General features: G+C 49.8%; 1 protein-coding gene and 2 long non-coding RNA genes across 4 annotated transcripts in view; 2 read left to right on the top strand and 1 right to left on the bottom strand.

Annotated features, from left to right (window-relative positions):
• Positions 1-218: 218 nt before the first annotated feature.
• LOC141731076 (uncharacterized) lies at positions 219-6496 on the top strand. Its single transcript, XR_012582987.1, has 3 exons — positions 219-995; positions 1077-1140; positions 5314-6496. It is a non-coding gene; the product is annotated as an uncharacterized LOC141731076 (long non-coding RNA).
• Positions 6497-7515: 1019 nt separating this feature from the next.
• Positions 7516-21918, top strand: RBM38 (RNA binding motif protein 38). Of its 2 annotated transcripts, none has more exons than XM_074553387.1 (4): positions 7516-7899; positions 8585-8708; positions 9322-9376; positions 21082-21918. In XM_074553387.1, exons 1-4 carry the CDS (start codon positions 7732-7734, stop codon positions 21404-21406), a joined length of 672 nt encoding a protein of 223 aa, XP_074409488.1. In that variant the 5' UTR covers positions 7516-7731; the 3' UTR covers positions 21407-21918. The 2 variants fall into 2 exon arrangements, with proteins under 2 accessions (XP_074409488.1, XP_074409489.1); XM_074553388.1 differs by lacking the exon at positions 21082-21918 and adding an exon at positions 20495-20935 and having other exon boundaries at positions 7523-7899.
• The window catches only part of LOC113459526 (uncharacterized), a 35183-nt gene continuing 30176 nt past the window's right edge, over positions 21052-26058 (bottom strand). The window contains exon 11 of the long non-coding RNA XR_012582986.1: positions 21052-24994. This is a non-coding gene — a long non-coding RNA (uncharacterized LOC113459526). The remainder of the gene's footprint in view (positions 24995-26058) is intronic.

Raw genomic sequence — 26058 nt, 5'->3', positions numbered from 1 at the left:
GGTCTGTAGCAGCAGGCTTGCAGACAGCAGTTGGTTGTTTGGGCATAAATGTTTAATTTACAGAGCAGGATCTATATAATTGTAAAGAAGAAAATATTCTACATTTGTGGGACATTGCCAGGCTTCAAACATGAGTATACAGCATTTCAGAAACACTTTAACTGGGCTCAAACAGCTTTTCAAAAAACCACAGAAAGATGGTCTATTTAAAGAGAACAGCATAGCAAAACCTTGTCATTGAACCCTTCCAGCTTTTGTTCAGCCATTGGCTGTGTGATGCAGCTGGGGCCACTCTGCAGTGCTGACCTGTGTCTGCCTCAATGCCTGAGCTCATCCACTTCATCATCTGGGCACCTTTCTTTGGTGGTCCTGCAAACAGCAGCAGGGAGATGACAGAGAGGATGATTTAACTCCCCAAACTGTTCTGAATGTGGCTTGGCCCAGGGTAACATTTCCCACTAGTGACCTGCTTAACAGGGCTGGTGCTGTCACAGCCACACTGGTCTGGAAATAGAGGAGTGGTTTTTTCTCCTTGTAGGCTGATGGAAATGTCCTTTGAGGTAAGACTGGCCCTGGCACCCCAGGGCTGGCAGAAGGAAAACCACACTCCAAGCAGCAGAATGGATTTCCTCATTCAGTACTGACACACACACTTCATTCACAAGCTTGACTTCAAAATACAATCAGCCCATCTGGCAGCCTTTTTGTCCTCCTGAGGATGCAAAACCTGCCCTCTTTCTTGTCTTGCACCTTTCTCCATGTGCTTCCCCACTAACTAAAGGCAGGATGGGCACTAACTGGGCTGTGTGATTTAGCAGGGCTGGCCTGCCTTTGTTGCACTTGTCATGTTCAGCTGATGTCATTGTCCTGTGGCAGTGTTGGGGACATCGTGTTGCTGCCTGCTGAGCTGTTGGTGGCTTTTCCCCACCAGGAATCACTGCTCCAACAGACTGGATGTGGATGTTGGGCTCTCAGCAGCCAGTGGCACTGCCCAGGTGGGCTTTGTCCCCTCCAGCCAGTGACTGTGCTGCCCTGCTGTGGCACCATTGTAACTGGTTCTTTTTCTTTTGTCAAAGGCCCATTTTGGACTTTTTGAGATCAAGCAGATGCTGCAATCATCCTGCCCAGATTTCAGTGCAGGTAACTCTGTTTTTCTTTTTCAGTACCTTTCCAGGCTCCATGGAAAAAGCTTCTGTATCCAGAGCTGATATGTTGGTTTGTTGTCTTGACATTCCAATTGTGTTTATATTCTGTTCAGAGCCACTGCAACGAACCTATCCTGCCTTGTGTTTAAATAGAGTAGACATGGTAACTAGAAGGCTCTAAGAGTTTCAAACAAAACCTTAAAGGAAGGTTAATTGCCATGCCAACATTTTTCTTTTTGTGTATGTTCTTCTGGCCAGGTTCATTGTGGGCATGAAATAATTTCTAGAAGTTTCACAAGTGGAAAAGTGATATCAGAGTAGATGGATTATTTATCTCATTGGATGTGGTGTGACAGAAGAGTCTGGATTAGTGAGGACTAAAATACAGCAACCTGGGGAAAAGGACCATGAGGTTGAGGAGGGGATCCATGGGTGAGAGTCTTCTGCTGTTGAGAATATCTGTTGTGTCCATACAGCTGTGCTCTACATCCCAGAGCTGAGGCATCTTGTTTCATGTTCTTCTGTGTCCTGGCTGTTCCCTGGTTGGAGTGGGTGCACAGTTCCTGCTCGGTTTGTGCTACCAGTGTCACGTGCACTCCCATGAAAAGGTCATGGGATGTGGCCCTGGCAGCTTTGGCAGAGATTGTTAGAAGCCCTCTGGCATTTTCTTTTTTTAAATCAGAAAATACCACTTAGTTTTAACATAACTCCACAAATATTTGCAAAAAAATATAATTATTAATGCTGTTTCAAAAGGCCTTACTTTTTCTGCTTCCTTCCTTTAAAGAATATTAAAGGATCTCTTGTTCATTTTAAAATGAAGTTTTATGGTTTTCAAACTTCAGAAGTATGAAGTTACAATTAATATTTTCCCCAAGTACAACATAAAATTGAGATAGCAAAAATATTTGTTTAACTATTTTGAGATGTAGTTTGCATGTTTGACTCAAATGGAATGTTTTTTTCTAAAAAACTTTTTGTGGGAGGAAAACCCTTGTGATGATTAAATCCCAGCCTGAGAGAGATGGGACCATATTTCCATTAAAGAGAGACAGAGTTTCTGGGCAGGGGTTCAGGGAAGGAACAGAATCATTACTGGAGGTTGTGTTTAGCAGATGATAACAAGTGGTTTCATCTCCTTACCCTTCTGTCTCGTCTCTCAATGCCCTGCCTTGCAGATTTGGGAATAGAGAGACTCTTCCTCCCTGACATCACCAAACCATGGAGAAATAGGCAGTATTTTAGCCTACATATTTAATGTTCTGCTGAGATCTAGATGCTGTCATAGCAGGAAAATGTTTCCTGCATCTGTCTCACAGCTCCTGCTCCCCAGTGCTTACTGCCAACAGAGGAGATGTGGTAGAAAATCTGGAGAGAAACTTCTGTCCCAGAAACCACCATGAGCTGTTTGCTTTGCCCTGTTCCTTTTCTGCTTCTAACCCTTTATCATCCCTTTCCTGCCTTCTATGAAGCAAAGAAGAAACTGAGATCAGCTAGTGAAGGATTTCCTGGATTTGTTGCATAATTTAGCTGCAACCTGGACACCTGCACTTTTCATTGGTCATTCTCTAAGAGGTTAAAGAGAGATCACCCCGAAGTCACAGGAAAGGCAAGGGTTACCATTGCTCTAGGCCAAGGCATTACAATAGTGATGATGACAAAACTATTTGGCAGAGATGCCAGCAATGCCAGCAAACAAGGCACCATCCTAATCAAGGGCAGTATTTTGATTGCTCAGAGAGGCAGCCCAGCTCCCTGCTGTCACACTGTGACAATCCCCAGCCCAGTGTCATTCCAGCTCCCCAGAGTGTTTTGCCAGGGCTGGGGAGAGTCTGTACACACAGCTCCCAGGAGCTGGACCTGCATAAACAGAGAACTACAGATGGTGGAGGAGAAATGCCCCAAGGGCAGAGTAAAAAGCACCAAGAAATGCAGGTGTGCCCACTCAGGGTGGCTGCAGCACATCTCCCCCACCACAGGCTCCACTGAAGCACCTTTCCTTGCTGACCTGGTCCTTCCTGCTCCCAAACAGGTGCTTCATCCTCCCCCTGATACACATGGGCACGGGGAAGGAAAAGTGCCAAGCTGCGCTCTGAGAAACTCCTGGGAAATGGTGATGGTGGCACAAAGAGCAAAGCACAAGATTCCTGAATATCAGACATTCTCCCTGCTGGCAGTGCAGAGTATGAGCAATGTGATGGCACAGCCTCTTAGATTCCTTGGCCATATTTTATGCCTTTATTTTCATCTAGACTTATATCCAAGGCTTGCAGTGCACTTCCTGTGGCAAGATCCTCCAAGCAGTTATGAGCTCTGCAATATTCCTCCAAGCCTTCTTCTTTTTCAGGAATCTTGTTTGCAATTACCATGATTCTGTTTGTCCTTTGTCATGGCACAGATATGCAATTTTCATTTTCTGAAGGGACATCAAATGGGAGGGCAGGAAAGTTTGAGGAAGTAGAATTAGATTTTTAATAACATTTCCTCTAGCCACACTCTAACACATGCTTGTGGTCCAGCAGAATTGAGTGAGGTGTCCATTTGTGTTCTCTCAGTCCCAGAGTTACCAATGCCCATAGCCATATTTTTTTTAAATGCAGGTTACTGGAATAATAAATCAGGTCACTCTAGATGCCCACTAGAGCTGATGATCTGCTTCTGTGTAACCAGTGCAGCCAGCAAAAGGAAACAGATTTCACTCAGCATGCCCAGCTCTGGAACATTCAGAAGAGGAAATACTCTGGAGGATTCCGACAGAAACCAAAGCCAAAGAGCAGCCCTGATTGGGAACCTCCTCTGCTCAACTATTTTGTTACAAGTGGCCCAAAGAAGAATGATTTTCATTTTTCAATTCTTGTGGCAGCAGCAGCTCTGGGTTAGGCAATTGTTATGGTGTGCTCAGGGCACCAAACCAAAAAATCTGAGACAGAGGGCCCAGATGCAGAATTCCCTGCGATAACCTAAAGCAAATGCCACTGGATGCAGCTCCCTCAAGATCTCCCTGCTCACAGCCTCGCTGGTGGCCAGCATCCAGACTGAGCATTAGCAAAACCAACAAACCAAACAGTTCCCACAGTAAGTGCCTTGCTCTCCAGTTAACTTATTTAACTGTGGAGCTTCTCCGGGGATGTTTCATGTGCTGTTGTTGCAATAAGCGGGTATCCATGGCAAAACCCGAGGGCACTGCCCTACAGCAATGAAGTCTTGGCTAAACAGCAGCAGGAACTGGAAAAGGTCAGAGCTGCACAGCAGCCCTGCTCCATTTTAAAAATAAAGCCCATCAGTTTGCTAAGAAACGAGGCAGGTTCTTCAATGGCTTGCAGGTCAGACCTGGGGTGTCTGAAATCAATTTTCCCAAAGACACTGGGGGAAGAAAGGAAAATGCTCAGATAAGTCTACAGGAGAGCAGCACAGAGCTTCACTGCCAAGGGAGGGACAAGAACAGAAGGGACTCTGGGGCTTTGCAGAAGCCAAGGAACAGGGAACATTTTCCCTGCTGCTCTTTCCCCACCTCTGTCCTGTTCTTGTGCTCCCAAAGGTACAACTTCCTGCTATAATCTGGTTTTCATATTTTAGGCAGGGACCATTTCTATATGGTTCTGTACCTGGATGGCCTTGCAGTGCCATCTCCTCTAGGATTGTCAGTGGAATCCAGCACATTGGTGCAGTTCTTCCATTCCACCTCTTGGATAACACTGCTGAAATCCACCAGAAGGAGCTTTTGTGTATCAATTTTGCATAAGCCTTGAGGAATGTATTAACATGTAAGTAAAAACCCAGTGAGTCCTCTTAACTGTGTTGAATTATTGTAAAATTAATCTTCCCAATCTGAATGAGAATAGGATGCTCTGGATTTGTAATACGAATTCTGTACATTAAGGATGAGGATGGTTGTACACCCATTGCAAAAGATACTTTTCTCTCAGCCTCCTCACTGACTGACCTGTGTAGTTTTATTTCTTAATAACAACAAAGGACTAAATGCCCCCCTACAATAGCTTATATCAGGTCTGTGTTCTCCTTCTTGCTTGCAGTCTGCTCTTGGATTTGTGCTAAGCAATGTCCTGCCTTCCCCAAGGCAGCTTCATACTTTGAGATATGTTTGCCTTTACAGGAGTTATCTTTGAGATAACTCAAAGAAAGTTGAAATATATCCTTCTCTTCTCAGGTACTCCTATTGTTGCAGTAAAAGCATGGGAGATGTCAGCAAACTGGCTTTGCCAAGCTCCTGCAGCTTTGATCTGATGGCTGGATTTTATCTGCAGGTGTTTTGAGGAGGATGAGTGCTTTTCACAAGAACGAGGCGGAAAAAATAAAAGCAAACTCATTAACTTCCATGAAGTTATCCTTACTCATTTTCTCTTCCCTTTCCTGCTGTGTTTGTGGTAACAGCTCATTAGAGCCTGTGTTTGCAATAGCTGCAGCATGAGACAGGAGATTTCATTTCCCCTCCTGCTTTCCAGGATGTGGCAGGACCAAGGCTGCTACCAGGGGGTTTGTGCTGCTCACTGAGCACAGGTTGAGCCTGAGCTCCTTTCTTGTAGGAAACTCCTGCTCCTGCCTCCAGGGAAGACGAGGAGCTGGGATTTCTCCGTTGAGAGATGTGGGGCTCGTGTTTGAAGAAGAAAAAGCCTGTGCTGTTTTTGCCCCCTGACAAGCACAAGCATGGAGAACAGAGATGCTGCTGGTGTCTCTGGAGAGCTCTGCCAGCCCTGCCTGCCCTGCAGAGGAGCCAGAGTCTGGTTGGATGGTTTGAATCTCTGCCATCATTTGGAGCAGAATGAAGCTCTGTAAAGGACAGTGCCTGAATGCCAGCGGGGCTGTCATTAGCTCGGGCAGCCCAGGAAGCAGCTGATGTGCAGTTTGTGGTGGAAGTCATGCAGACACAAGGGATGACTGGGGGTGGAGAGGCCCCAGCCCCTGGCTGCAGCCTGGCCCCAAAGGTGTGTTCCAGGCTGTTTGGATGGACCAGGTACAGATTCACAAGACACAAAGGCTCCATGGACCATCCATTTGATGTCAGCTTTTCAGTGGTGTTGGGTGCTGCTGGCCCAGCTCCATCTTTATTCCACAGTAATCAAAGGAAATGCACCCTAGTCTTGGAGTCTGGTGGTTCAGGACTGAAAGCTTAATGGCTTTCCTTGGCTTTTTTTCCCCCCTCTCTCTTTTATGAAGCATAGGGTGTTTAGAACTATGGAAGCAGTGCAAGAAAAATATTAATGAATAACTATGGAGTGCAGACATTAATGCATTCCTTTCTCTTGAAATAACTGGCTTTTCTCTGTGGGGTCTGTAACAAAAAAAGTGTCTGCAGAGTCTGAACCTGCTGTATAGAAGCCAAAGTAGATGATGATGATTTAGAACTTCACTGGCTTGCTTTTTTTTTTTTTAATAATATTATCTCTGCATTTATCATGTTGCAAAAAATCTCTTTCTCTGAGAAATGATAAACCTAAGGCAGAGGGGCAGTTCTTGAGATTCTGGGTGATGGAAAGTATGAACAAATAATGATTTTTGTGATCCTGTCCCACACCCTAAACTCCAACTGATGCTGGAGAGGAGGAATTAAAGCATTGCAAGCACCCCACCATTGAGTTCACCAGTGGTGGGTTGGGTTTTCAGCTTTTGTTTTCCTGCAGTTATGGACCAGGGGCTACATGCAGCACATATGGGGCTGTCCTATAGTAACAATTCTCCCAGGTTTGAACGGCAAGTCAGGGCAGAAACCTGCAGGTCAGGTCAGTGGCTGGAGCTGCCTGTCCTTTCATGAAACAAAATGCAAAAGGAGGACGGTGGAGAGCCCCACTGCTGACTACCAGTGGAAATGGGAACGGTGCATCCCTGTCCCCAGAGAGGCTGCACAGGTGCATATCCATGTGCCCAGAGGAGAAGCAGGAGGCTTAAGCACCTGCTTGAGAGAGATAGTTCTGAACCTTTGTTCACTCCTCGACCCCTCCCTGGCTGTTTCTCCCTGGCAATTCCGTCCAACACCACCCCTTCCTCCTGCCCTGCTTCCACCGCGTGCCACAAGGGCTGCCAGCTGCCCACGGCTTTGTCCCTGTGCCCGAGCCTGCCGGGGACCGAGCGCTCGCCGTTGCGATGGTTGTGCAACAGCAGCGGGCAGGGGTGCGGGACAGCGCTGCCCAGGCGGGATCTTTGGCGGGAGCGCTGCCCGCGCTGCCCGGCCCCGCCGGGAGCTGCAGCGAGCGCGGGGTCCGGCCCGAGGGTCCGGCCGGGGGGGATCCCGGTGTGTGCGGCGCTGCCGGGCCCGGCGCGGGCCGGGGGCTCGGCGGGGCGGGGCGCGGGGACCCCCGGGCGGGGCCGGACTACGCGCCCCGAGCGCCCCTGCGCGCCGGCGGGGCGGGGCCGCGCGGCCCTACAAAGGCGGCGGCGGCGGCGGGGCGGCCGCTACTCACCGGCACCGGCGGGCTCGGCGGGGCCGCGCTCGGCTGCAGGCGCGGCCATGAGGCGGCTGTAGGGCCCGGGAGCCGCCGCCGCTCCGCTGCCTTCGGCCGCCGCGGGGGGCTCGGCGGGGCGCGGCTCTGCCCGGGGTGGATGCCGGCCGGGGCCGGCCGCTGCCGGCACCATGCACACCGTGCAGAAGGACACCACCTTCACCAAGATCTTCGTCGGGGGGCTGCCCTACCACACCACCGACTCCTCCCTCAGGAAGTACTTCGAGGTCTTCGGGGACATCGAGGAGGCGGTGGTGATCACGGACCGGCAGACCGGCAAATCCCGAGGATACGGCTTTGTAAGTGCCGCTCCGCTCTGCTCCGCTCCGCGGCGGGACGGGCGCTGCCCGCGCTGCCCCGGGGAACGGGCCGGCAGCGAGCCCCGGGCTGCCGAGCCCGCCGGTGCGGTGACAAAGTCCCGGTGCGGCCGGACAGACTCCCGGACAAAGTCCCGGTGTGGCCGGGCGGGCCGCCCGGTGCCGGGCGCTGCGGAGCCGCCGCCCGTCCCGGGGCTGCCGCGGAGCTTGTGCCGCTGCGGGAGCGAGGGGCTGGGTCGGGACAAAGGCTGGGCTGGGGCCCGGGAGGAGCCCCCCGTGTTGTCTGGGACCGTGCCGTTCGTTCAGCACCTGCTCCCCCCTCCCGCTGTCCGTGCGGGTCCCCGCATCCCGGCCGCAGCTGCCCTGAGCTCCTGTGCGCGGGGGTTTCGGGAACGGCTCCGCCAGCCCCTTAAAAAAGGCTCGGGAGGAGGTGGAAGGGCAGGGGAAAGCAGCTGGCACCGGCCCAGCGGGGAAACCGGGCGGGGGGAGCGCCCGCTTTTCCATCGAGTCCCAGCAGCCCTTCCCGTCTCGCCGTGCAAGCGAGGCTGCACGAAGGGAGTTCGGCTCCCGATTCAAAATAGAACAATAAATAAACTCCACTTTAGTGCCTGTTGCTGGAGTGTTTACAAAGCGCTGTTGCTACAAACAAGGCTGTGCTCGATTCCAGGTGACCATGGCAGACAGAGCTGCTGCTGAAAGAGCTTGCAAAGACCCAAACCCCATCATTGACGGCAGGAAAGCAAATGTGAACCTGGCGTATTTGGGAGCAAAACCAAGGAGTATTCAAACTGGTGAGGCATCCAGGAGATCCCATCTCTCTGTATTAGAATAACTTGTAAGACAAGGAAACAAGTTCCTTGGGCTGGAATCATCTGATCTGACGATGCACATTTATCTGTCCACCATAGTTCTGATTGTTGGCTGAGGACACTGCATGGTCCAGTTACCTCTCTGCTGTATCTTTTTGTTCAGCCCTGCTGCCCTAATGTTACTCACCAAAGTTCATATAACTGTGTTAAAGCTGTTTCCTTCCACGGCAGATCTGTTTGCCCGTTAACCTCTTTGTTACATGAGAATTAACTGCAAGATCCACTTTGTCATTTCTGCCTTTGGTTTAATGACCGCAGTACTCAGTGTGTAAAATAAGGCTTTATACCCCATTGTCTGTTCCATAGCAGCACGTTCACACTGGGCTTTCATCATGAATTCCCATCTGCTCCTCGTGCATATCACATATGCATGTTAAATTTAACTTGTTCCTAAATGGGGCTCTGAATTTGCTCACATGCATAGCAGATCAAATGCAAAGACGTGTGCTGTAATTCTGCCTGTGTATTACCAGTTGAATGGTACAATGGATGCCATTCATTAATATTTCTTTTTTTCTGAACCTTTTTTTTTTAGGTTTTACCATAGGTGTGCAGCAGCTACATCCAGCCTTCATTCAGAGACCCTTTGGGTAAGTGGAAATGTTTCCTAACGGTCTGTTTGAGATCAGATTCACAAATCAACTTCCTCATTATTTAAAATGTGTGAAAAAAGCCTTCGCCATCAGGAGTGGACAATTTCAACAGCTGTTGTTAATGTTCAGAGTACTTTATTTCTGGTGGAGATTTCAGAAGTTTTGTGCATTTGTCAGCTTTAATGTAATTCCCAAAGATCCTTCTTTATCCTTAGTAAATCTTAGTCATAATAAACCCAGTGCATTGCTCGCTGTTTTGCCAACTTCAAGAATTCACAGGAATTCAAACAAATGGAAAATAGTTTCTCTATTATAGTACTTAAGGTGTCAAAACAATTAAGCAAATTCTGTTCTCATGTTTCTCAAATAAGATCCTCTGCTTCCTCTGTGCCATTTCCCACGTAATAACGCTTAGGATACAGTTTTATCCTAGAAAACAAATTGCATTGGAAACAAAGTCTGTTACTTAATGAAAGTAACATTAGGTCAAAAATTGATTTTGGACAGATGTTATACAAGGCTTGAATAGTCTGCAAAAGTGGGCTTTTGTCTGCTGTTTTCAATAGCTTATACCATCCCTACTCGGTTAGAAAAGTCCTCTTTTTATACATCTAATAGGATCTGGCAGCTGCTCGGCAAAAGACAAGTGTGCTTCACGAGAACAATAGTGACTGTCATACTGCCCTCATTTAACTGTTTAATGATTGATGCAGCTCTTTTTTTAAACCATTTCAGAAAGTGAATATTGATAAGGTTTTTTATTATTATTTTCTAAGAGCATTAAGAAAGTAGGTGCATTTTTTAAATGAGTGCTTTTGAGCACTGCCCTGGTGTGGTTTTTGTGTGACTCTAATATAAATAGATGGGATTTTGGCCTTTGTCAACAGCAATACTTCATCCCTTCCCTGCTCCCCGCTCCTTTTTTTTGGGGTGTTTTTTTTTTCTTTTTCTTTTTCCTTTTTTTTTTTTTTTTAAAAGAAAAAAGAAATCTGCTAACAATAAAACTTTCATTCCTCTGCCCTTATGGCCGCAGTTGCCAACTGCCTGGGTAATCTCACTCCGCTGAGTTTCTGGATGTGAGAGGCTGTGTTGCCACAATAGTGCACGCCCCGTGTACGTGTGCTGTGTGGGGTTCAAACACGCTGCTTCTCGCAGGCACTTACTGCTGAAGGCCTTGAAAAACATCTGCCATGAAAGGAAGAGTCTCCCCTTCTTCGGGGCAACAGCCACATCAGTCTGCACAGACCAAATGCTGCTTTTTAATAGTTCTCCTTGCATGGGGGCTGCAAGAGCTTTCACAGCCCCCAAAGCAGCAGCACCTTGAGATGCAAACCCAGAGGCTTTTGCATGGCAGTGCAGGAGAGAAGTTGCCAATAAAAGCAGCCTCTGGCGAGTCCTGCCATGCATGGGAGCAGAGAAGAACAAAGTGGTGAAGCCCGTTAAAACTCCTCTTTTTGGCAGGAGCACCTCGCAGATTATCTGCAGTTTTCTGGGTGCCCTTCCTACCCCGCAGCCGCAGCTCTTGAAAACATTTTTTTTTCCCAACAGTTTGCTTTTGGTTTCACATCCAGAGGAGTGTGGGATCGACTGATTACATGTTCCTTGTGATCTAGACAGTTCCTGTTGCAGGCATTGGTTTCATCATTAAACCAGCAGAGCTGCAGTTAGCACATACAGTGGAGAACATTATAAATTATTTATCAGTTGCCAAGAGACAGGAACCAGGAGAATGGAGGGCTGGAGGCAGGGGATTATATATCATTATTTGCAAGCATCAGTAAACAAGAATTTAATTGAATTCAGTCATTGCTGCAGCAGAATCACTGGAAATGTGGGTTTTGCAGAGTGTGTTTACCTGAGCACCACCTTTACCTGAGCACCACGACTGGGGCTGCTCGGTGGCTTCTGAGCAAAGCCTCAGGTGCTCGGTCGAGCAGCAGAGCTTGGCTGCCAGTTCCCTCTTTGTCTCCTCAGCAGACCAACAAAACTAAGAGCCTGCCAAGCTCCACTCCTGCATTCCCTTGGACCCACAATTTCCTTGGCCCTCAGTGGGATATGAGGAGTTTGTCAGGGTCTGTCACTGAATTGCTGCTGTCTGTTTGCACCACGCCAGGTGGATCCTGACCTTTCCCAAAGGGAGCTCAGTGGCTCGGCTGCTTTGCCCCTGGTGCGAGAGGTTGCCGGGCTCTCCCTCCTGCAGTTCCTGCCTCTGCAAAGTGTTTGTGCCCGGGGGTTGGCATTGTGGTTTCCAAAAGATGATTGTCATGGGGCACAGGGTGCTTGGTGAGCGAGCTGGGCTTGGCAGGGCAGGAATGAATGAAGAACCGTTAACTCCCGGGCAGTTAACGAAGAGCAAGCAGCCACTCATGTCCCAGCTATCAAGCCACAAAACGCAGGTTTTGGTGAAACCTGAAATGAATGGAAACTATGAAAATTACCCAAACACCAGAGAGGATTATTTATAGACTGAAGGCTTCCCCCCCCCCCAGCCCCAGACACCTCAATGCAGCTGTAAATATTGCCAGGGCTATGCGGAACAGAAAGAGAAACCACGAGGAGCCTCTCTCCTTCCTCCTGCTGTCCTGGCAGGGGAGGCACTTGCGCAGCAGACAGCACGGAGTCAGTAGTAAATCCTGTTTGGAAAAGAAGTTTCTAGCCTGTTGTAACCAGAGATCTTAACAGTAATGCAAGGCAAAGGATCTGTCTGTGACTTGGAGATGCGGCTGCTGAGTTTAGGGAAGCAGCATTGGGCCCGGGGCTCAGCCTGGGGCTTGCTTGCAGACTGTGCTTTGCTTGGAGGCACCTGGCAGTGCCAGCGTGTCCCTGCAGCTGCCATGCTTCATGTGATCAGGTGATGTGGCAGAGCTGCTTGCTCCCACCTCGTGGTTCCCTGCTCTGGGACTCTGGAGGGGGAGGCAGGTTTGAGTCTGTGCAGGGAGTGGGGATTCCCTGGTTCTCCTCTGTGCTTGCTGCTCTGGACACAGCATATGGCAGATGCATTCCTGTGGCTGTGCCTCAGCGAAGGAGCTATCTGTGTGGGAGATCTACCAGTGGCTGAGTAAGTGACTGAGCTCTTGCAAACATAAAGCTGTCTCTTGTGGCAGGATCCAGCTTTTTCCATAGCTGCACGTTGGATGTCATTGCTCCAGAGACCCCATCCATGTGTAGTTACTTGTTTTGGTGGCCCCCTGCCTCTGGCCCACATTTGGCCTCAGCAACATCAGAAAGAGTTAAATCCCTTTGAGTTTAAAATTTCATGCGTTGATGCTGCTGCAGTTAGGAAGTGAAGAAAGTCTCTCTTTGTGTCAGCCCAGCCTCCCTTGCAGCTGTTTATCCTTAAAATTTCTCTATTGGGTTAAAAATAAAAGGCAACAAACTTTCATCTTTTCTGTGGTTATGCTTATAAAAGGGGCACGTGCTGTGCCCAGCCTGTGTCAGCTGGCATCCCCCTGCTCCAGCTTCCCACTGCCCACTTGCCCAGAGCTGGAGGCTGCAGGATCCCATCCCACTCTGCCAGGCTCATGGGGATGGAGCACCCAGCACCTGGTGTTATCCTGTGCCAGGAACATGGAAGCTTGGGGGGGAAAGGGGGCATTTCCTAAGAAATGTCCAAATCCATTTTCCAAACGGCTTCAGCTGCTGGTTTTCATGCATGGTGACTGCTGTTCAGACCAAATGCTTGCCAGTCAGAAAGAAATCCCTTTCTTATTTTAAAAATTATTTTATTTAGGTTTTTTTAAGCATAAACATGTATTTATAAGCAGTTCAGACAGCTTTGAGAATTTTCTTGAACATGTGCTTCAGGATGCCAAACACTCGTGTCAGGCCCAAGGTTTTGGTGTGCCTGTTTTTTGGGGTTGGGGCAGAATTTGGTCATGTTCTGCCTGTAAAACAATACAAAAGCATGGTCTGATATAGTGACCTCACACTTGGCTACGTGAATGCTGTGAGCTCAGACCTGTTGCAAGGGACAAGCTCTGGGTGAAGGATCTGAGCCATTCCTGGGCAGTCAGGGCATGGCTTGTGTGTGATGGAGAGAGCCTGAGCTGGCTCTAGCTTTGTCTTGACAGCACATGGCTTGAGTTGTGCCATCTTCTCTGTGATTCCATTGCTTCTGGTGGATTTCCTCTTCATCCTCCTCAGCAGCAGAAACCTGAGTTCTTTCCCATTGGTGCAGGAGCTGGGGAGTGGCAGATCCAAAACCCACCTGTGTTGCTGTGGCTGGTGCCACAGAGTCCCAATGTGGCAGATTGATGCACACGTCTGAATTTCCAGAGCAGCTCAGCTTGTGCTTGATCTCATCTTTCCTTTGAGCAGCTGCTGGCATATGGGCCCCAACTCGTAGTATTAAGCACATGCCCAGTAATTGGAATGATGAATGCAGCCCTGGGCACCCTGCCCTGGCACTGAGGGCACCAGCCAGGGAACCAGACAGTTGTTGTGCTGATAATTTGGTAGCAAGGACACCGGGTCACTTCTAAATACGACTTTTATGAAGAACTTGTTCCCCACGGATGGGAGCAAGCTACATACCAGAGCTAAATATACTCCATGATCACAAAAGATGAAAAGTCCTGGACCTCGGAGTTAAAACTCAGTCTCCTGTTTCTCAGTCTCCTAGTGCTGTAAACAGAGTTGTGCTGTCCCCTGCAATTTCCCTGTCACCAGCTTTGAGCATTTTAATTCTCCTCTGTCAGACTTGAGCTGCCCTGGCCAAAGCAGCAGAGGCTGGAAAAACCCTGCTGGATCCAGGCATCCCCCATGATTCCAGCTTGCAGGAAGGTGTGGATGGATTGGATTGAGATGTCTTAAATGTTCTACTGCCACAAAGGGACAACTGGTAGCTGAGATCACAAGCTCTTAAAATGGAATTTCTTTCTTGACTGAGAAATTACTTAATTACTTGTTTTATTAAGTGCAGGCCTTCTTTTATCAAAAAGAGATATTTCATTGCTTTTTCTGTAGCTGAAGCATTCTGCTTCAAAACACTTCATCTCCAAGAGAGGGGTTTAGATAAGTCAAGTGAGTGGATGGTTTTAATTAAAGGTCAGTGGAAGGGATCACGTGTAAAGAAGGAAAGTCTGTTAAAAATGGAACCAGTTGAAAGTAGTCACTAATGTGTATTATTCCAAAACTTGTCAGGTACTTCAGAAGACTCTAGAGATGTTTCTGCCGTTGATTTTCTCTAAATTGCAGAAGAAAATTGGAGAGCTCAGTCAAAGGCAGAATTCTGGGGCTTCCTGAGTTGATCTGTTGGAGACCCTGGTTTTCCCTACCATCCTAGGACTCAGGTTCCTGTCATGCACTGGTGTGAAACAGTCCCTGTTTCTTCTGTCAGTTAATTTCTGGTTTGGCTGTGCTGATAACTGGAAAGGGGAGGGGCTTTTTCCTTCTCTGGAGAGCTGACCAGTTGTGGATAAACTTCCATGGGGCTTTTTCCTTGGTGCCAGATGGCTCTTGTTTCAGGCAGATGTTATCTCCTGCTACCTGAGTGTTTTTCAGCCTGCTTCTCTCCAAAACTATTTTTGGTCTGGCCCAGCATGCTTTTGTGTAGGATCATGGTTTTTTTTTTTTTCCTTCTTCCTTTGGGTGTGGGGGAAGCAAGATGCAGAGGATAAAGCTGTTGAGCCTGGCTGTAACTCATAGTGGAGCTCAGCATGTTGATCTCAGACTCTTGGTTGAGCTGAGGAAAAGTGTTAGATCTTTGGGAGGTGTACTTCTTTCTTTGGTCTGCAGCCTTTTTTTTACTTCTTTCTGGTTTTTTCCCCCACTGACTGCCGTCTGGGACAGTCTGTGTGGCACATCATGCCTTGGTGATTGCCGCTGGTGTGGTGACATCTGCTCCCAGCAGGGAAGCAGGAAGCTCAGTCCTGTACCTGTCTGCACAGGCTGCTGTGTGCATCTTCTCAGAGGGACAGAGGAGGATGAGGAGAAGGCAGACAGGCAAATCATTTACAAGAGGAGCAGAAATTGCCTTGACTGCTTTGCTATTTTGTGTTTGTGTCATATTGCAGCAGGTGATGATAAATCCCATGGAGCTGCAGAGTTCATCCCTGTGTGACTTTGAGCTGGCTGGGATAGCTGGCTGATGAGGCAGAAGCTGTTGACATTTCAGGGCATTTTTAAATTAGCTTTAGTGGGGACATTTCAGGAGTTGGAGCTTTGTCATATTGTGGTCAGAGCCCAGCCCTGTCAGGGAATGGTGAGGGATGGTGGAGTGATCAGGGCACAACCCATGTCCTGATCTGTACAGGTGTTAGTGGATAAATGTGATCCCCTCCTGGAGTGGGAGTCCTGGTGGGCAGGCAGGGACATCCTGCAGCCTCCTCCCCATGTCTGCACTGAGAACAGCACCTGAATTTCTCACATTTCCACAGCCTGTCACCGTGGCTGGGGCCCGTATGATACCTGTGGCCAGCCCTGCCTGCACTCCACACACGTTTACTGAGTGTCTCCTCGAGGTGAGTGCTTGCTGGCTTGGGAGTGTCCCTCAGGAACGATTCCTTGGAGTGTGAATCACACAGGACGTGTGCCTGCATCCCCAGCTGTGCCGTGGTGCCCTGGCACTGCCAGTGCAAGTGTGGGGTGTGCTTCCCAGAGCAGCTTTCAACTCAGGAGCCCACTTCAAAATGCACCTTTGGGTGGATGTGCCCTGCAGGCAGTGCCTGGAGGTGTCACATCACCAGGGGCTGTGCTCAGCTGGCCCTGCAGCACCCCCAGCACCCCCTGCCATCACGTGCTGTGGCAGTGTGGGTGTCCCTGTGGCAGCCAATGGGTCAGCTCTAGTGGAAATGGAGGCCAAATTCCTGGGGTCAAATGCCAGAATTTGTGCCTTCAGTGGCAGACACAAAGGGCTCTGTTTCTTTTATTCTTCAAGGAATAAAAGGCTGGTCGTGGTGGTGGCATTTGTGTGCTGATCTCTGTGAGGCTGCCAAGAGCCCTGTGCCCCTCCTCGTTTCCCAAATGTTTGTGTGATGCCGTGTCCCTCCTGACAGAGGGGTGCAGCTGTCTCCACCTCTTCAGAGCTGACAAAACCAGCTCCCAGCAGGGCTGGCAGAGATCAAGGGGTCAGGAACTCCCACCTTGTTGCTCTCCCAAACTCATGCAGCGTGCAGGAGCAGCTTGCGGAGCAGCTCATGGCTCATGTGTAGGAAGTCCTGAGAAGGTGCAGCTAAAGCACATTTTAGGTGTAAATCTGGTACAAAATAGTCAAATACATGAGGTGTCTCTGAGATGAGCTCTGCTGATGAGAGCTTGTTCCTCTTCCCCAGTGTTTGGTTAGAGAAGTGGGACACATTTCCTCCTGACTTGTCCCTTTTTCCTTGCTGTCCCCCAGCCAGCCCTGCCCTGCTGCTGGGTGATGGCAGCTTTTGAAAGGCACTTTTTCATCTGCCTGGGGTCATGGGTGCCTCCCTGACATGTCTGAACACCTCCACCCAGGCCTGCACCTCAACGGGGCCCCTTTTGTTGTGTCCCCCACCAAAGCAGGACAGAGCCTGTGTCCCTTTGCCAGTGGCTCTGTGACCATCCCTGTGCTGGTTCAGTTCTGGCTGCTGGGGCACGGTGCCACACGCTCAGGAGCGTGGGCTGGCACCACGAGGGCCCTGCCAAGTCCCTGCTGTCCCTCCTGTGCCACTGCTGCCTCTGGGCTGAGGTTTGACCCTGCTCCTTGTTTTGGGTGGCCTGTGCCCGTGGCTCGTGGTGGTGCCAGCAGCATCTCGTCCATCTGCTGTTCACAGGGTGACTTTGGTGTGTGGTGGCCACGGCTGAGCACTTGGTTGGTGTTTTATAATCGCACCGTGTGTGTTTTTGATGAAGTTCTCTCCTGGCTGGCAGGGCCCATCGTGGGGGATGGAGGAGAACTGCAAGGGAGGGAGGAAGGGAAAGGCATCTTAAAACACAGATGTGACTCATCGTGTAGAAATTCAGATTAGAGTTTGCTGTTTTCTAGAAAGAGAACTCCAGAACATCTTTCTTTTTTAAAAAAATTATCTCCTGAAGAAGTCATGTTCAGGAATAATGGAAGAGGGGAAATACTTTAAAATTTTCTGTGGATGCTAAATGTAGCCAGCAGAGAACTTCATCCTCCTGCACTGGTTTGTTTTGTTTGTAGCTGCAAGTCATCAAAGTGACCTTACTTTGAGTTGTGTGTTTATTTTGATTGATGAATTACCATCTGTCCACCTAATTCAGAAGACCAAATTGCATAATACCTTGATTGAAATTTCTAGCTGAATTACTGAAATCCTACAGACCAAGAGAACCTTCCCTTTTACACTGACATTCCCTTTAGAAGCAGCTCTTGGAGTTGCTGAGTGTGGTTTTTTAGTGCAGTACCAGCTATTGTGAGTGATGTGTGCTTGTGTATGCCCTGGGCTGGTGGGATGGATTTCTGAGAGCTGAGAGGGTTCAGGAGCACATTCTGCCTTCCAAGCTAATGGTGCTTTTTATTCTAAATAGCCCTGAAAAGCTGGAGTTTTCCTTGCTGCAGGAAAGATGTAGTGCAGGATGTTGCAGATTTGCTGTCTCTGGGCCCACCGAGGAGCTCCGTGTGTGAAAGCAAAGCCAACAGTGCAGAGTGTGTTGGGATGAGCTGGGGATGGCCTCTCACCCCGACGGCACCACGTCCCCCACATGGGCTGTGCCAGCTCAGGACAGCAGTTGGGTGGCAGCAGGGGACGTGGAGGAGCTGCTCAGGCTGGGTGATGCTCTGCTGGATTGTCAGGGCTGTCCTGGCTGTTTGGTGAGCACAGGTGGAATTCCTGTGGGCAGGAAAAGTGCAGGCCCCTCCTCTGCTCCTGCCGCTGGATGGTTTTTAGTGGATTGTGCATTTTTTGTTGCGTTTGTGGAGTGATTTTAGCTTTGTTGGGCCCTGGAGTACGAGGAAGCCTGGTGGCAGGGAGGAGTGAGGAGCAGCCAGAGCATCCATGCCAGTCTGGGATGCAGGATGTTGGCTGATCCACCAGGGCTGGAGCAATAACCATGGAGTGAACCTGCTCATGCCATGCCCAAGGGTCAGTGCCTGGGGGTGCCTCTGCAGAGCCTTCTCCCAGACCCTGGCAGGCCCAGGAGCAGCATTGCACTCTTTATTTAAAACAAAATGAAAGAGAAAAGTCCCCAGTGACAGGCAGAGGAACCTCTGAGTGGGACTGAGCCCTGCTCCTCCAGGAGTGTGTGATATGGAGTGCCCTTGGGCTGAGCTGGTGCCTAAGCTCCAGCTCTGATTCAGCTCTGCTGGCCCCAGTTTAGATCAGAGCTGAACAAAAAGGGATTCTGTGCATTTCTGCTGCCTCATCTCATTCTTGTTACCCACAGGGTGATGCTGGGGATGGTGTGCTTATGGGCTGGAGGACTGTGAGGTCCCTCTTGCTGTCCAGGGGTGTCTGGTGGCCTCAGAAGAAGGTCTTGCACTGAATGCAAGGTTGAGGTGCTGCTCACCACCATCCATCCTCCCTGGGCATATGGAAGGACCCTGATTTCACAGGCAGTGTTGCTGTGTGGGGAAAGGAGAGGAGAGCAGTCATTCTCTTGTCATGTAAATTGTCTCAAGCAAAAACAAACTGCATATGGGAGTGGGAAAAGGAGAGAAAACTCGTTCAGATGAGCCCTTGTTTGTGAGAAGCCTCTCTCCTGTCTGAAGAGCAGATTAAACCATCCAGTGCTGGTTGTAAAGCAAGTGGGAACAGCGCTGTAGGTGCTGGGTAGGAGGGAGCAGCCCCAGGTGGACCCCAGCACACTGCAGGTGGTGGCTGAGATTCAGGGTGTTCAGATGGAATAAGGCTAACTACGTACAGCCCTGTGCCTTGTGAAGAGCCTGTGGGAGGCTTTTAAAAGTGGTTGTGTTTGAAAATGTGCTGTCACACACATCCACACAAAAATCCCCAAAATATTTGAATCTGCATAATCTCTCTGCAGAGTTTTGCCTTGGGGATTTTTTTTATTGGCCAAAATGAGTTGGGTTTGGAGACAGGGTGGCACAAGCTTTTAGGGGATGTCTTTGCCTCATGTGGTTCAGCAAGCAGGACCTTCTCCCCAGGGTGGCTCTGATCTTCCACTGGCGCTGTGCCGTTTGCTGGTGATAGCCTGCACCCCCTTTTCTTAAACAAACCCCAGATGTGTCACCCTGCCACACTCTTCAGGCCACATAAATTTCCCATTTTTGCCTGGCCCATGGCAGTTTGTGTGGATGTACCTAAACCTTCAGGTTTGCACAGTTTTTGCCTTGTTTGAGACCTGACTTGACATGAGCCCTTTGGAAAATACAGCCCTTTCATTTCTATGCTTTTTTCCCCCCTCCCCTTTCCTCCTCATTAGCAGTTTCTAACAAATTAGTAGGCACTCCTGCATTAATCACCTCCAGGATCCCTCCATCTACGGACTTTAATTGAGGGTGACATTGTTAGGTTGCTCTCAGCAGCACAACTCCTCAGGGCAGGGGCAGCCTGGGAGAAGCTGCACTTTTGGGCCCTCATGGAAAGGGCAGCGGAGATGCCAGGGGCAGATGTGACAGCTCATGGACTCAGGAGTGTCACCGCCCTGCCAGCTGCTGGGGAGAGGAAAGCAGCATTAATATCTCGTGTTTTACAACAAACACCCTGTAGCATTCCCTAAACACGCAGTGTTGTGGAAACATGGTGTAAGTGTGTAGTAACTGATAACACCTGGCAGGCTGGAGGGCCTGGGGTCAGTGGCCATCCCTGGTGGGACACATGCAGGGTGACACGCTGTCCCTGCTGCTGAGGTGTCCCACAGGGGCTGTGGGTGCTCGGGACCCTCACCCAAGTTTGCATGGACAATTCAGGAGGCAGAAAGGCTGGCAGGGACAGGCCGAGGAAATGAGGTGAGCCGGTGGCTGTGTCACGGCCTTGCAGGGAGCTTATTTTGGATTTCAGCAGCCTGGATTACAAGCTGTGGGAACCAGGGTGTGTGTATGATAGCAGCCCATGCTTCACCTTGCACTACCCTCAGGTCTGGGAGTGTTTGCTTCTCATCCCCTCACTCGAGGGCAGCACTGCTGGGCAGCACCGTTTCCATGGCTGGCGCACATGAATCTGAGGGGAAGCGGGGCTGTGCCCACCCCAGCCCGTCGCTGACTCTCTCCCTTTCCCTCCACAGACTCACGCCTCACTATGTTTACCCCCAAGCCATCATCCAGCCCAGCGTGGTGATCCCCACCCCCGTGCAGTCCATCACGTCTCCCTACATCGACTACACGGCCGCCAGCCAAGCCTACTCCCAGTACACCACAGCTGCCTACGACCAGTACCCCTACGCTGCCTCCCCCGCCGCCGGCTTCGTGGGCTACGGCTACACCACGGGCACGGTGCAGCCGCCCCTCAGCGCCGGCACGCCCGCGGCGCCCGCCGCCGCCTTCGTGCAGTACCAGCCGCAGCAACTGCAGCCCGACCGCATGCAGTGAGGGCCCGCCCGGCCGCCCGGACAATCTCCCACCCTGCAAGGATACCACTAGGACAGCAAAACGACAAAAAAAATATAAAAGAGACAAAACAAACGCTCACAAAAAAAAAAAAAAATCACCCCGTCCCTTTACTCCCCCGTATGTAGGTGCATATTGATGCCTAAGCTATTTATAGTGTTGAGGGCGAACCCCCGAATCCTTGCAGTCTGATTGTGCTTATGAAAGTGGACTTCTGGTAAGTTTGTTTTTTCCCCCCTTTTTTTTTTCCCTTCAATCTGGACAGATACTGTCTTGAAGATGTTCTAAAAGCGGCTGAAACGTTTCACAGGAAAGCGACAGATTCTTGCACACATGGCAGTCTGCTTCCATCACCTGTGGTCTTCTTTCTGCCCCCTTCCTTCCTCATCCAGCCTACAATCCTCTTATTTACTGGTGAGGTACAGAGGTACTTGGAGAACATGGAAAAAAAGCAATCTTATTTTTTGGTTGTACAAAAACTTTGTAATACTCAGAGATGCCTTACAGAAAAAAAAGCAAAAGAAAAACTATTTTTTAATATTTATTGCGATTTTATTCGCATGAGCTGTGAATTGCAGACAGAAGAATAGTAGTAAGTATCTGCCTTGTTTAATTCTCATTTTACTAAATTATTGTATGTAGGTAAAAGTTCTTAAGTAATTGCTGAATCACTTCAACATGCAAAAGGGAATATTGGCTTGAAGGAGAGCAGAATATTCCTTTAGTCAACGCACTGTACTATTTTCTTATTGTAATTGTTACTCTGTTAAGATTATCTCAAATTTAGGTATATTTTTAAATGCAAAAAACCAACCAAGAAGACTGAACATTTTGTCTACTTTGGTAGATCTTTTGTTACAATGCTGCAACCTATGGAGACATTTACAGTATTTATGTAAAAGAGATTTGGGGCTGTTGGCCAGCAAGGTTTAGGAGAATATCATGAGTGGAGCAATAGAGAAAAAGGTGTTATGTCACTGAACAAATGGGTAAATGTAACCTTTTTATGCCTGTAATCCAACAGCCAAATAAAGGAAGAGAACAGGCGATGTAAGTGCATTTCTACAAAGACAGCAATAAACTATTTTAACTTTTAAGATTATTCCATGCTGTATGGTACCATGTTTGCTTGGCTGCCTTAGGGGGTATTTCCCAGCCCACCTGGCTGCCCATGCTGGGCTTCCCCCTCCAGTGTGCCAGGGTGGGCTGTGACAGGAGCCCCTGCTGCCACCCTGGCTGGCATCAGGGGCTGCCAGCATCCTGCAGCGTGTCCCACCCTGCCCTGCTCTGCGTGTCCCGAGGCACCTCGGGGGTTCTGAGCTCACAGAACCCTGTGGGCTGGTGCCAGCTTCTTCCTCACACTGCGTGCTGCAGAGGGTGGGAGGTGCTGCCATGCTGGTGCAGCTCCAGAGGCAGCAGGGGCAGATGGGATCTCCTCCCAGGGTTTTCGGGCCATCACTTTCCTTCTGTTTTTTGCTTAAAATAAGTTGGGGGTTGTTTTTCTAAAATGGAATTTCTCTGAAAGAGAGTAGTCTGCCGGAGCCCTGTCCTGGTTAAGGGGATTTGCTGAGGGTGTCTCAGATCCAGCAGAACAGGCAGGTGCCAGCAGCAGAGGGCCTTTCACATTTGAGCCTTATTTGCTGCTCTGGTGCTACATTTGACTCCCCCCAACCAACTTGCTTTAGAAGTTCGGTGTTCAGGTTTTAACAATTACAAACTTCAATAATTAATCTGTAGAAGTAAATAAAATGACTCTATTTGATCATGCCAGTTATCTGGTTCATCTCCATAAAGGTCACAGCAGGCCTGGTGCTAGGAAGGGCTGCATTTTTGGCACCAACATCTGCTGCTGGTTCAGGTGGTGATGCCTAAAGCCATCCTGGGGGAAGAGAATGCTGTAGGATGAAAGCAGAGGCAGTTCAGCGCTGTGGCTGCCCTGGGGAGCTGAAATGCCCACGGTGGGCATGTCAAATGTCACCAGTAGCCCTCAGAGTAAAGAGCCCATCTCAATGAATGGAAACAACTCTCTCCTGCCTTACTTGTGTTGCGTGAGAATGCAGATCCTGGTGGGGCTCTGCTCATCCTGCCCGGGGTTTTGCTTACAACCATGTGGGTGACATTTATTTCCTTTTTAAGTAATTACTTTCTGGAACCGCTGTGGGGCTGCCAAAGGAGTAAGAGCCGAGCGCTGCATCCAGCCTGGCCCGGGCCCTGCCTTTGAAGTGCTATCGGGGCTGGAGATTATTCAGCAATTTTTCTTTCTCCCTGTCAGGAGTGCTCTTGAGGAGAAGGGAGGGCAGGATTTTTGGATGGGGGTGCTGGGGAGCAGCGTTGAGGTGCCCATCCCCAGGCAGTGATGCCTGGCACTGCTGAGCTGGGCTTTTGTCTTTGCTGGGGACACACATCTCCCCTGCTCCATGGGGACAGCAAGGCTGCTGAACATGGATTTGTTGTTGAAAAACCCATGGGTGCAGTGCTCTCTGAAGTGAAAAGTGTGATGATTTTCCATTTAGCTATCTGATTTCCTGAAAGGTGGCCAAACTGCCAGGAAGTGAGGGCGCAGGCGGCGGCTCCCAGCGCCTGCAGTGCCGAGTGCCATTCCTGGATCCTGCTCAGTTTTGCTCCGGGCTCATTTCGAGAAACAGCCACATCAAAACAGCAGCAGGAGCAGCCCGACCTGCCTCCTTCCTGCTTGCGAAAACCCGGCTGTGAAATTGCAGAGTTGTGGGCTCTGCCATGCTCCTTCCCGGTGGGAGCGGGGCGGTGCTGCCAGGTGGGGCTGGCAGCCTCCAGAAAGGAGCCAAGCACTTCCCTGTCCTGTGCTGGGCTGGGAAAGTGGGAAGAGCTCAAAGGTTGCTGTGTTAGAAGGACAAGAGCTAAACTGCAGAGTATCAGCAACGGGGTGTGGGTGAGAGGCAGAGGCTGCCTGGCTCCCGACTGATCAGGGTGGCACAAATGCTTAAATAATTTTGAAATTGCTTAAAAGTATAATTTAATTTTTTTTTTCAGTGCATTGCTTGATGGAGCATCCTCTTCCACCTCCTTATGTGGTCCCAGTGCAAGGAAAGCTCATTCTGGGCAGCTCAGCTCTGCTGCAGGCAGACAGAAGCCAAGGGAGGGGACGAGCAGGGGGGTCACAATGCTGGTTTTAAAAGCTTCAGTGAGCCAAAGGGACCAGGAGGAGAAGCAAGGACTGGGTGGTTTTGGCAGCACAGCCCTGGCAGCACCATCTGCTTGGCAGTTCCTGGGGTGGGACCAGCTCTTGGGGGCCAGACCTTGTCCTGGGCACATCCCTGTGGCCATGCTGGCAGCCCAGGCCACCTCTCAGCATGAGTGCCCACATGCCCAGTCATTTGCATGACAAATTCAAATCTTTTTTATAGGAAACCATCACACTGGGGCGGTCAGGGGGAGCTTTGGCTCGTGTGGGCTGGGGCATGTGCAGCCCCTCTGCTGTCATGGGGAAGTGCCACCATAAATACCAGCGCTGGGTGCTGGTCATCATCGGGATGAACCCAGCCACAGTCTGGCATCATGTCCTGGCATCACCTCCCGTTCCACCTGGCAGCAGGAGTGAGAGACAGCCCTGTACCCCAGGGTGGCTGCTGCCAGACCTTCCCCACCTGCCTGCCCTGAAAGGGGATGTCTTGGGTGAGATTTCTGCCCTTTCCAGGCACTCCCTCTCCCTGGGTGTCCCCTGCCACGGAGGGACAGCCAAGGGCTCTGCTGCCAGCTGCCTGAATCTGCTTTTGACAAGGAGCAGGGGGTACCCAGCCCACACCTCTGCTGTGCTCCCCACGCTGTCCCACCTTGTTTGGGCACCCACATGGGCTCCTGTCAAGGTCCAGAGCTTTGCAGTGGCACCCCCAGCCAGTGGGTATCCCCAGGATGGGATGGGAGCACTGGGGACATGGGGACACTGCCAACCCCACAGCCCAGCTCCCCTGGCTAACAAGTTTGCACTGAGAGGAAAAGGCTGAGCACACCGTTTATTTGCATAGTAACTGGGCTGCTTTTAGCACTTACCCTTTAAAACAGAGTTGACAGCAAAATGTTTTTACCCCTCAAATACAGGGAATGCTAACAGCATCCTTTTTTTTTCTCTCTCTCTCTCTTCTGGCTGAAACTTGTTTTTCCCTCCTTTGTGCCTCTCTGAATCCTGCCAGCATAGAGATTCCCTTGTTCAGAGAGCAAAAAAAGAAGAGGGAGAAAAAAAAATAGAAAAAGAAAAACTTAAGCCTGGGATTAAAAACCATCACTAAAATAGTTTGAATAACAAAGTCAACTGACCGGCCGGTGAATGCCTGTCACGTATCGCCCGGGCACGGTCACGTGTGGCACTAGATAGTTCCTGGAAAAGCTTCTGCTCAGCCTGATAGACCTGTGCCTGCTGATACTGCTGCACCCGCTCCTGGAGGGCTTGGGAAACTTCCTGACAGGGTGATAAACTGGGGGGAATAAATAAATAAATCTCCCTTGGGTACCAGGGGCAATGGGTGTTCTTGAGGTTTTTCCATCCTAGTGGTGCTGGCACCACCAGGCCAGCAGGACCCTCTGTCCTTACTGATGCCTTTAGCAAGGGAATTTATGGTGGGTTTGTGGGTTTTTATTTTTCCCTACACAAATTTTTCACATCGTTTCAGGTGCATAAAAAAATCAAAAAATGGGACCTTGCATGAAATAAAAGCAGAGGGGTTGTACCCACCCCAGACAGAGCCAACTCAGCCACGTCAGACACATCATGTGGGGCCACACAGCCATGGAGTGTGTTACTGAGGGGATTTGTACCTAAACCCAAACCTAAATAACAGTTTTATCCTCTTGCTGACTCCAGCAGCACAAATCTGGAAGCAGAGGGATGCAACAAGGCACAGCGACAGGAATGATGGCTCAGATAAAGCCACACAGTGTGGGAGGGCAATTAAAGACTCAGATTTATTAGCTGTGTGCCCATGCTCAGGAGCATGATGAAGCAGTTGGAGATGGAAAAGTTGGTAATGGAAAGGTCAGAGATGGAGGCTTGTGAGAGGATGAATCAATGAGCACCCCAAATCCCAGGAGCCAATTTTTAAAAGCATTTGCCCACATAAAAGTGGAGACTGTGGCCTTTTATAAATCAGCCAGGAACATGTCTTGGTTTGAAAATAACACTGAGCATCTTATTACATGTTTAACACTCAAAAGATCTTTTAAAATCAGACTCAGCTCATTGGAGTGGCTCCTGTTCATGGGTAAATGGGGG

Source organism: Zonotrichia albicollis, chromosome 17 (genome assembly GCF_047830755.1).
Source record: "Zonotrichia albicollis isolate bZonAlb1 chromosome 17, bZonAlb1.hap1, whole genome shotgun sequence".
Lineage (NCBI taxonomy): Eukaryota > Metazoa > Chordata > Aves > Passeriformes > Passerellidae > Zonotrichia > Zonotrichia albicollis.
Note: the sequence above shows the minus strand (reverse complement) of the source record. Positions and strands in the feature narration are given on the sequence as shown.

Coding starts and splice junctions, on each gene's coding strand:
- RBM38 (XM_074553387.1), top strand. CDS start 7,732: ATGCACACCGTGCAGAAGGACACCACCTTCACCAAGATCTTCGTCGGG. Junction 8,709..9,321: donor ACCAAGGAGTATTCAAACTG/GTGAGGCATCCA, acceptor TTTTTTTTTTAG/GTTTTACCATAGGTGTGCAG. Junction 9,377..21,081: donor TTCATTCAGAGACCCTTTGG/GTAAGTGGAAAT, acceptor CAATCTGGACAG/ATACTGTCTTGAAGATGTTC.